The sequence below is a fragment of the Aplysia californica genome, unplaced genomic scaffold (assembly GCF_000002075.1).
Source record: "Aplysia californica isolate F4 #8 unplaced genomic scaffold, AplCal3.0 scaffold00052, whole genome shotgun sequence".
Classification (NCBI taxonomy): domain Eukaryota; kingdom Metazoa; phylum Mollusca; class Gastropoda; order Aplysiida; family Aplysiidae; genus Aplysia; species Aplysia californica.
Genome location: NW_004797322.1, coordinates 535,687 through 546,208, shown reverse-complemented (window position 1 = coordinate 546,208; position 10,522 = coordinate 535,687). Strand labels below are relative to the sequence as shown.

General features: G+C 40.8%; 2 protein-coding genes across 2 annotated transcripts in view; both read left to right on the top strand.

Moving 5' to 3' along the window:
- LOC118477260 (sialoadhesin-like) overlaps nt 1-8,472 on the top strand; it is a gene marked incomplete at its 3' end in the record, with an annotated part of 13,477 nt that extends 5,005 nt beyond the window's left edge. Inside the window, 5 exon segments of the mRNA XM_035968348.1 lie at nt 84-184; nt 1,749-1,863; nt 3,765-3,901; nt 7,083-7,194; nt 8,303-8,472. Coding sequence (XP_035824241.1) covers nt 84-184; nt 1,749-1,863; nt 3,765-3,901; nt 7,083-7,194; nt 8,303-8,472 — 635 coding nt within the window.
- Nucleotides 8,473-9,237: 765 nt separating this feature from the next.
- LOC118477259 overlaps nt 9,238-10,522 on the top strand; it is a 16,088-nt gene continuing 14,803 nt past the window's right edge. The window contains exon 1 of the mRNA XM_035968347.1: nt 9,238-9,272. Within this exon, the coding sequence (XP_035824240.1) occupies nt 9,238-9,272 (35 nt within the window). The remainder of the gene's footprint in view (nt 9,273-10,522) is intronic.

Here is a 10,522-nt window from a genome sequence, read left to right as displayed (position 1 = left end):
GTAGGCCTATTTGGAAAAATACACACCCTCTGATTTGCACAAAATGTAAAGCACAGCTTATCGTGTTTACACTTTTCTTTCAGATACCCATATACTAAAAAAGATTCTGGAGTGTATAGCTGTACCGCAAAAAACAGGTTCGGACAGTCAGAGCCCAGCAACGAAGTTTTGTTCATTACAGTGGGTGAGTAGACTGGAGGTTTTTCACATAATATTATTGCCATCGTATACGGGGTGCCCACTACAGCTGGATCGGGCGGATCGCCCGACTCGATCGCCTGAAACTGAAAACAAACACATTTGTTTTTGAGGCGATTGAGTCGGGCGATCGGCCCGATCGGCCGATCTCAGCCGTAGTGGGCACCCCCCTTTATACTTCTCACAAGCCAAGCTACCTTCGTACCTGATCCCGACTGTGAAAAATGAATAAAATTGTCTAGGTTTAATGCCCCTTTCAACACAGCAAAGCTTTATAAGAGGCAGGACCTCCCCAATGGACCGAGAGAAACGGGTGAAGAGCCTTATAATATACTCCCTTAAACAACTTTCAGGACGGACATCCTGTTAGTGATTCGAAACAAGGCCACCTACTCCGTCACCTGTATGATACCAACTGAGCTAACGACGCAGTCAGGGTTTATGTGCGTATCCGAATAACCCAGCGGTTTTGAGTAAAAGTTTGTTTAATAAGAGTTTTACGACACTCTCAACTACATAAGGTCATAACATATTATTATGAGTGTGCGAAACACTAGTTCGTTGTTTTCACGACAATTCACAGCATAGCTTGTTTTTATTTTATGGTTAGGTTAACTTTAACAATTTATGGCAAAAATCTAATTAAAAACACAAAAAACAAGCAGTTTGTATTTTTTAAATAACACTTTTTTAAAGTTTTAGAGTAAAGGCCTTTGTAAAATCGAGATTTCTGTTGGGATCGACGTCGGAGAACATTTTTTTTTCAATGTCTACATTAAAAAAAATATTTCCTTCTGGTCTCTCCAAAGTCCGGGTATTCTATCAGTATGTGTCTGATGGTAAAATCCGCATTGCATCCTATACAAAAGCGCTTAATTGACGAAAGTGCTTTGAACATCTTCGTCTCACTGAGAAAATAAAAGGCATACATTGGAAGGCTTGAAAAAAGGAACGTGAACAGAATCAGTGCATACGTTATTTGATAGCATCCGAGCAAGTAAATGAACGGTGAACCATAATAAAAATAGATCTAGATCTAGTCGCTATCTGTGTCAGATCTGGCGCTTCAAGATGATGCTATGATGTGCGTACTACCGGCAATTCTCCTTTCTTGATTTTTCCCACTCTGGTTTCACTTCGCGTTACTGTCTTCAGTCTTCCAATACTACTGCTTTGGCTCACCTGCTGTCAGGTTCGCTCTTGAATTTGCAATTATTCTATTACAACTTTTTACGTGTATGTGTGTGTCTCTGTGCTCGTCTGTGTGAGTGTGTGTGTTTGTGTGTGTGTGTGTGTGTGTGTGTGTGTGTGTGTGTGTGTGTGTGTGTTTGTGTCTTTGTGCATGTGTGGGCGCGGGCGCGCCGTGTGTGTGTGTGTGTGTGTGTGTGTGTGTGTGTGTGTGTGTGTGTGTGTGTGTGTGAGAGAGAGAGAGAGAGAGAGAGAGAAAGAGAGAGAGAGAGAGAGAGAGAGAGAGAGAGAGAGAGAGAGAGAGAGAGAGAGAGAGAGAGAGAGTCTGTACAAAAGTCTAACTGTCAGTTCACATCATGCAGAGCAACCCGAAGTCATACTTGAACCAGAAATTCCTGTTATTGGAGGTCCACTGAACATGACTTGCAGGGTTGAAAGCCATATATCTGCCCATAACTACACTCTGCGGTGGTACAAGTATGTATTAAGTGATTGTTTTGTGTTGTCAATGGTCAAGTTGTGTATTCAGTTAAATCTGTTTTGCCATCCAGTGTCTGTGAAAGATAAGAAAAGGAAGAGCATACCCACACCCAAGAACGTGCACAGACATATCACACACACACACACACACACACACACACACACACACACACACACACACACACACACACACACACACACACACACACGCTCACACACAAACATACATACATAATTATACATGTACATACCTGAACGAAATACATAAAGGTGTCAACCCACATAAGCTTTCATACATGCATGTATCCATTTACGAAAACAGGATATGCAAACACAACATACATACATACAGTGTGTAAACATACAGTACCCCGTTGGAGAGAGAGACAGAGAGATACAGAGAGAGAGAGAGAGAGAGAGAGAGAGAGAGAGAGAGAGAGGGGGGGGGGGGACATAGAGAGAGAGGGAGAGACAGAGAGACAGACAGACAGAGACAGACACAGAGAGAGAGAAAGAGAGTGAGAGAGAGGGAGAGAGAGAGAAAGAGAGAGAGAGAGAGACAGACAGACAGACAGAGACAGACAGAGAGAGAGAGAGAGAGAGAGTACGGGGAACGGGAAGAAAGAATCAGACATAATGCATGTGCAGTCGCACCTGCTCTAACATAGACAGACAGACAGACAGACAGGAAGACAGACAGACAGACAGACAGGAAGACAGACAGACAGACAGACGGAAAGACAGACAGACAGACGGAAAGACAGACAGAAAAACAGACAGACTCAGAGACTTACATACACTCTCTCTCTCACACACACACACACACACACACACACACACACACACACACACACACACAAGCAAACACACACATACACACGCACACAAACACACACACACACACACATGGAAGAGAGAGAGAGAGAGAGAGAGAGAGAGAGAGAGAGAGAGGGAGAGAGAGAAAGAGGGGGGGGGGAGAGGGAGATTGAGAGACAGAGATTGAGAGACAGAGATATTGAGAGAGAGAGAGAGAAGGGAGATTGATATTAATTAGATGATAATATAGGTTTTTTAAAACGCAATTTAGACAGGACTAAGAACGTTTACAGAGACTATGAGAGAAATACAGTCAAAATAGTTCAAAGCGTGCCACTCACTGTAAAGAAGAGAAGTGGTTATGTAAGGTGCACGTCTTGGACAGTGCCAGTATAATATTTTTTTAAATACCCCCCACCCCATCCCATAAAAGGGGGAGAACTTGGTTGTCTATTGCATTGGTACTTCATCATTTGGACAGGTAGCCGTTAGGAGTGGGTTGGACTGTATTATGTTGTATATATGAAGAATTTTTTAAAGAATGGTTAATAAGGAAAGAGACGTTGAATGCAAGGAGGGATGGGGGGGGAGGGGGTAAGTTCATTGTATTACTAATATAGTTCAATTATAAGGTTTGTCATTCGAAAGGTTTACAGCTCCGTGTATTTCTCAAATGTTCCAATTTGAGTTTATTTTTACTTTTTTAAAAATCAGCATCAAGCGACGCATATCTTCGTCTTATTATGTTCAATGCCTCAAGGCACACGTTGGTCGGGACTAATGGAATCCAAGTCGTCTTCATAACAGTCGATCAGTTTTTTTTAAATTTTAATTTTGTTTTATTGTTGTTGTTTGTTTTTGTTGTTTGTTGTTTGTTGTTGTTGTTTGTTTTTTTTTTTTTTTTTTTTTTTGGGGGGGGGGGTTAATACTTAATGAGACTAAGTGGTTCTTCTAAATTTTGCAGAGCGTGTTAAATGTTCTGATCCAACCTTTTAATCATTTTGAACAATATACAGTAGTCGTCTGCAAAAAATAAGTGGCAGGAATAAGTTTTACCATTACGCTTTTCCTCTTTTCTAAAGGAATGGAGTTTTTCTGGAGGATGCACAGACGGTGCTGCACATTGCAGAGCTTGAGGTCGAGGACGAAGGGTTTTACTCCTGTCGAATCAACTTCCTGAATGGGTTTTACAGTGTGAGCGATGAGAAGGCTTTTTCCAGTAAGTTTTGGAAAAGAAGATGAAACACATACTGAAAAAAAAATCCCCCAAAACCAACCTGGTTGTCGTTGGTGGTGGTGCTGCTGCTGCTGCTACTGCTGCTGCTGCTGCTACGGTTGTAACTTACAGTTATGTTACGTATCAAATCATAAAAATGGAAGGTCCAGAAAGTCCGAATTTTGATAGTGCCTTTTAATACGAGTGGCAGCAATTACTTAAAGTCAGCTCCAATTTCTCCGAGATCACAGGCAGTGTACAGAGATGGAAATACCCTAGCTCCTTTTTCGAAACCTCAGCATAAGCTTACAATATTAATATACATTATGTGTTCTATTCAGTGTGTACTCAACACCATTTGCCGCCTCTCCTTCCCGTGCTCCCCTCTCTTTCTCTCTCTTTCTCTCTCTCTCTCTGTCTCTCTCTCTCTCTCTCTCTCTCTCTCTCTCTCTCTCTGTGTCTCTCTGTGTGTGTGTCTCTCTGTCTGTCTCTGTCTCTGTCTGTCTGTCTGTCTGTCTGTCTGTCTGTCTGTCTGTCTGTCTGTCTCTGTCTCTCTCTGTCTCTCTCTGTCTCTCTCTCTGTCTCTCTCTCTCTCTCTCTCTCTCTCTCTCTCTCTCTCTCTCTCTCTCTCTCCATTCCCGACATGGCATTCGTCAATTCGAGTTCTGTGGAAACTTTTATTTGGGCTCCCATACGTATATTATTATCAACTAGCTGGGCCCCCTTACGATGAAAGGAATGATCGGTGCCTTAACATTAACTGAAAGTCATTGGCCTACTATATCTACACTCTACTGGAATGGAGCAAGCAATAAATCTTGAGAGATGCAAATAATTAGAAGGTTTAGATCTATACCCTCAAAACAAAATGCATCTCACGAAATATCACTTCCGGCACTTCCTTTTGTGAAGATCAGCTAGATCTACGTAGATTTGTTTCGTTTCTCAGAGGAATAATAAAAAAAAGCCAATAGGACGGGAACTTTTAGTCAAATATATTTTTTTCTAAAGTTAGGAAATGGATAAATCAAGAATCGGGCTCCGTCATGGGGACCTGTCTATCTTTTTGCAGGTACTTGCCAACTTTTGACTCTGTAGCTGTCGTAGTTTTATGGGAAAAGTGACGCATGTGTTTGCAAGTTGTCAAACACAGGGTGATCCCCCCAAAAAACCTGAACAACCTTTTTTCTGAATATCTCGCAAAACATTTGTACTAGAGTGTTGTAATTTGCAACAGACATAATTCATTCAAAAGGAATTTGTTTGACATAAAATTCACAAAGAAGAAACTTATTTTGGAAAATGGAAATGGCTTTTACAAAAACTACGTTTACATGCAAAATGCACCAAATAAAGAAAAAAAAATTGTAAAGAAAGTCATAAAACGATTGCCTTGTTTTTTCCCTTCCTTTTATTTAAAAAATCTAATCTTTTCATCCCTGTAACCTTTAAACAATATTTCTTTTCTCTTACAGAGTTAAAAAAAACATATTTTTAAGCTCTGGAGTTTCGAGAACCAATGATCTATTTGTCCCCCTTGGACTCGACACATTTTAACGTGTCATTCGTAATGTTCAGTGGAGGCCAGACACAAGGAGTACTCAAAACCACACACAGTATGGAGCTGTTTCTAGAGACAATAAGGGGAGGGACTTTCACAGGGATTTCACAAATATAATATGTAGATTCTTGAGATTATCATCGAAGCCTTTGCTTCTATTTTCGTGCGTTACAACCTTGGTGAGCCCCACTCATAAACATTGTTTTCAGACAGTACCATATAAAATACATCGCTATTCAAACTGTGATGCTAGTGTGAAAATGTTTGACATAGTCGAAAAATGCACCGAAAGCAATTTTCCCATGAAAATAAAAATCTCATTTTGAATCTAAACGAGTTCGAGTGAAAAACAGGCAAAGTGACATTCATTCTAGATTCTACCACTTCTCAGCCTTGTCTGAACATTTTAAATGATTAATCTGGCTTTTTCTTATCTAGATTTGCTGTCATAAAATACAGTGTGTGACTTTATTGGAGAATTTCACTTACATTATTTCACAATCATCATTTAAAAAAATATAACGATATTTGCTAATAAGCATCTATCATCATCTAGAATTTTTCAGACTCTCCAACTGGAGAGTTTTTTTTAATGGTCTCAACGATGGTTACTTCGTTTTCACCCGCAAAAGTGTTGTGTCCTAAAAGTTGGCAAAGACAATGTTAACGAATACTTAATGGACCGAGCAGTGGATGGTAGCACCTCAAGACAAAAACTGAATGTAACAAAGAGAGAGAGAAAGACTTAGGAGTTGGGGTCGATAATAAACTAACCTTCAAGGAGCACTTAGCCCAGATAACATCAAAAGCAAACCGTATTGTTGGACCTATTAGGCGACCATTTGACTAACAGTCTGATGATATGTTTGTTTTGCTCTACAAGAGTTTAGTGAGCCCTTTACTAGAGTATGCACACTGTGTTTGGCAACCCTTTGAAAAAGGACTATGTAGTGAAATCGAACAAGTTCAAAGGCGGGCTACCAAAATGCTGAGTCACATCAAAGAAAAGTCTTATTTTGAAAGACTGAAAAAACTAAAGCTTCCATCCCTGGAACATCGTAGGTTGCGTGGTGATTTGATAGAAACGTACACGTATATCAAAGGCTACTAATCACCGAAAGACCATCGTTTACAAAGGCAACAACCACACAACTCCGTGGCAACTCAGAGAAGCTCCAGAAGCAAAGAAGTAGATTGTGTGTGAGGGCAAACTTTTTTAGAATAGGGTTAATACTATTTGGAACAATCTCCCCGAATCAGTGGTGTCAGCTCCAAACGTGGACACATTTATGGGACGTCTGGACGAATACTGGAAAGATCTCCCAACTATTTACAACCCCACCTGCCAAAACTGATTGTCTAGCCTGCACGCAATGCATTATAGTCATTCATTACCAGATAGCTGAACAGGCTCTACTTACAGGCTCAAATAACTAAATCGTCAATGTCAATGTCAATTATTATTGGTAGTTAAGGGCTTGTACCCTGCATTTTTCTTCTTTTTTTTAAAAGGACTATCCTGTGTTTCGGTTGACACCTTATTTCATATCAGGTGAATGTTTTCAATTTGAATGGATTAAAATTCCGAAGCTTCACTTTATATCTGGCTTCTTTTTTTATCAGTTGCCGTACTTCAGAGACCTGTACTGCGAATCCCCGAGGTAAATCTGAACCAAACCAGCCTGTCTTTCTTCTCTTGTGTTTCCAATGAAACATCACGACGACTGGTAAAAAGGTAATTGACATGTTTATCTGGAAACTTGGATGTTAGGGGAGTGCTTGGGGTGGTTGGGAAGTGTTGAGAGGGAGATGAGAGGTGATATACATTTCGTGTTGAGATATTTCAGTTCTTAGAGACATGTAGCCCTTTCAGGTCTCAAGCAATGACACAGATAACTCGGTTATTTCTACGTCGTCTCTGTTTATGTAACAAGAACAGAAATCAAAGAGTCAGGAAAGTTTCCTTGGATCTTAGAGGGCTTTTGCCTATGAGTTGGCTGGAAATAACATGCAAAGACGTTAGTGTCCGGGATGAGGTGAATTTGAAGCAAATTGAAAATATTTCAAGTACTATTCTGCAGTTGTAAGAAAACTCATTATTCTACTTTCCTTTGATGGAATACTTTCATCGGTACGCTAAAAACAGCAATTCATGGTATTCCAAATGGGGCCTGTCAGATTTGTTGTTATTTTATACACTCTGAAAATACCGAAGACAGCTTGACGAAAGGGTCACTCTCAGTGATTCCTCTAGTCTCCGTGCCTTTTTACAGACATTCTTATCCCGTTATTAGTTTTATTAGTATTGTGGACTGCGATGCAGATAGCAATGAATGAAATCCACAATTGGACATTCTTGAATCTAAATTATTTGGGGAAGTTTCATAATTTTCTGCTAGCTGCTATTTTCTTTTTTTCCTTTTTTCTTCTTTTTTGAGGGAGGGGGTACTAGGGGGAAATGTGTGTGTTGGGGGAAGGGGGGGGGGTATTTATTTTTGAGGTCCATCCTACAAATGAATCTACAGTTCTAGAAAGGGTCGTGAAACTGAAACCATGCCGGCACCTACACTTGTAACATTTCTAAGAAGGGCAATATTTTGAAGGAAATGAATCGTATCTATAAAAAAGAATAAATAATGCACAGCCTACCAATTACAACTTAAACCTTATTTTAGCTTTATACTGAGTATAGCTAAACACATCACGTGCATGCCACTATGTTATTCAGATGGCGTCTTTTTGATAGGATTAGGGAAGGGGGAACTACAATACTTAGCGAAAAGGATTGTATGAACAATTTTTAGTTGTGAAATGCTCCTGTATCTGCAATAATTTTTTTTCAGCGGATTCTTATATCGACAAGGAGTTCTACTCATGGAAATAATGGCGAGAGGTCCTGTGGTAATGTTCGAAGTATTGGTGCGTCAGAGGGATCATGGCAATTACACGTGTACCCTTACCAATAGCGAAGGGGAGTCAGAGCACAGTGCCCCCGTCGAGATACTGACCCAGAGTGAGTTAACCTTAAAATGATAATAATACCTTATCCATGTGGTTTTGGTTTTGTTTTGGTACGTTTTTTTCCCCGCTCGATACTGCATAAGGTCACATGAGCGCGCGGGACACATTGGACATTTTCAGTTTGGTAGGAATTGATTTTGAATTTTCCCAGGTGGCGGCCGAAGCCCACTCTTGTCAATTTTCAACCACCAAGGGATCTTTATGGGCAACTTGCACACGAGACCACCGAAGGTTTTCGCCCTTATCCGAGAAGGCTAGGTGTTAGATTCTATCTACCATAAGATCAGGGGTGTGGCTGAAAGACAGCAGTAAGAAGAGGTCGAGGAGTAGCAGTGATTCTGGAGTCCAGGGCAAAAGGCAAAGGAAGGATGAGGGTGGGAGCAGAAAGTGGAGACGAAAGCAGACGGCATAACATGGCTAGAGAGCAGGAAAGAAGATGAAAGGAGAACATTTTAGACAAGAAAATTTTCCGTCACTGCAAGGTTTCGAATCCGGGACCTATTGAATGAGAGGGGAACACCGTAATCATAAGAGCCTCCATCTATTTTGTAGAATATTTCTACAATCCCCATTTTTCAAATAGGCACTTGGCAAGATGCTTGGATGGAGAAAGACAGCCTTGGACGCTTAGCACCGATAATTATGAACGAAACACAGGAATACACTCACGACATTTCGCTGTCTGAGATAGGTGCTCATGCTCATCTGGGTAAAATTATGATGATAAAGTACATAACATGTCTTTGTCAAGAACATGATGTCCGGCCCACGCTTGTGCTCGAGCTCACACAAGTAGTAGTGAGTCCAATCGTGGTTTTACACAACTCCGTATTGCCTCATTTATGGAGGAGCAAAGAATACATCAGAGTGTCGTAAGAGGCGATTAAAGGTGCATAGGTCTGTTCTCCCGAAAAACCCCCAGTCATTTACAGGTAAGCAGACAAACACAGCTATTTATTTTCCAATCTTGGGAGCCGGAGAAGCTTCTGCATCAGCAGGAACAATGAAGGACAGCTGACAAAGCCGAAAGGACTCTCCTGACCTGAAACCTTCTCTGTCGAACAAGTCTCTCCAGATTGCGTCGTGGAATGTTCCCAGCATGTATGAAGCAGGGAAGAGTTCTCAAGCATCACAAGAGATAAAGAGATACAGGCTGCACATACTAGGATCAAGGGGAAGACCGCGTGGAACCTGGAGAAGAACCACAGAGATTGATACGCAAAGAAAAGTGGGAAGACATGGAATAACATCTCGAGGCTAGCCTAGGATAAAGAAATGTGGAAAATGTTTGTTCGTGGCCTATACCCTGGTGCATGATGATGATGATGATGATGATGATGATGATGATGATGATGATGATGATGATGATGATGATGATGATGATGATGATGATGATGATGATGGGGGTTAGCAGCGCTCCGTCGTGTTAAGTAGACACTGCTTTCAAACTGACCCTCCCAAGTACCTGTTAGCATTGTACTGAACTGAGGAAAACCGGGCAAAGAGCCTTTTCTGAGGGCACAGTATTCTGTGCTGTGAAAGTGAGAACTGTTTACATCACCTGTATTTTGCAAGGTGTCGGTTGTCTAGTGGTTAGGTTACCGGACTTGTAATCGTGAGGTTGCAGATTCGGGGTTTGGAGTCTCAGACCTGATGTTGTGTCCTTGGGAAATACTTTTTACACGAATTTTCGTCACATAATCCAGATGTGAAAGGGTACCTGCCAATAAACAGCAAAAGATCCTGTTAGTGTTTTATCGTCTGTAAAATAGCAGCGTGCACTGTATGCTTCCCAGGAAGTTAAAATTGTTTCAGAATACTATCATGTCTCCTGGGGTAATTATAGATTGTAAAGTTCATAGAGCTTGCTGTCCCGCGAGCTCATATTTATTATGACCTAACGCAGTTGCGAGCGTGTAAAACAATTTTACCTTAAAAAAATGCTGTCGGGTAGGAATTTACTCAATGCAAATGATATCTATCTATCTATCTATCTATCTATCTATCTATCTATCTATCTATCTATCTATCTATCTATCTAT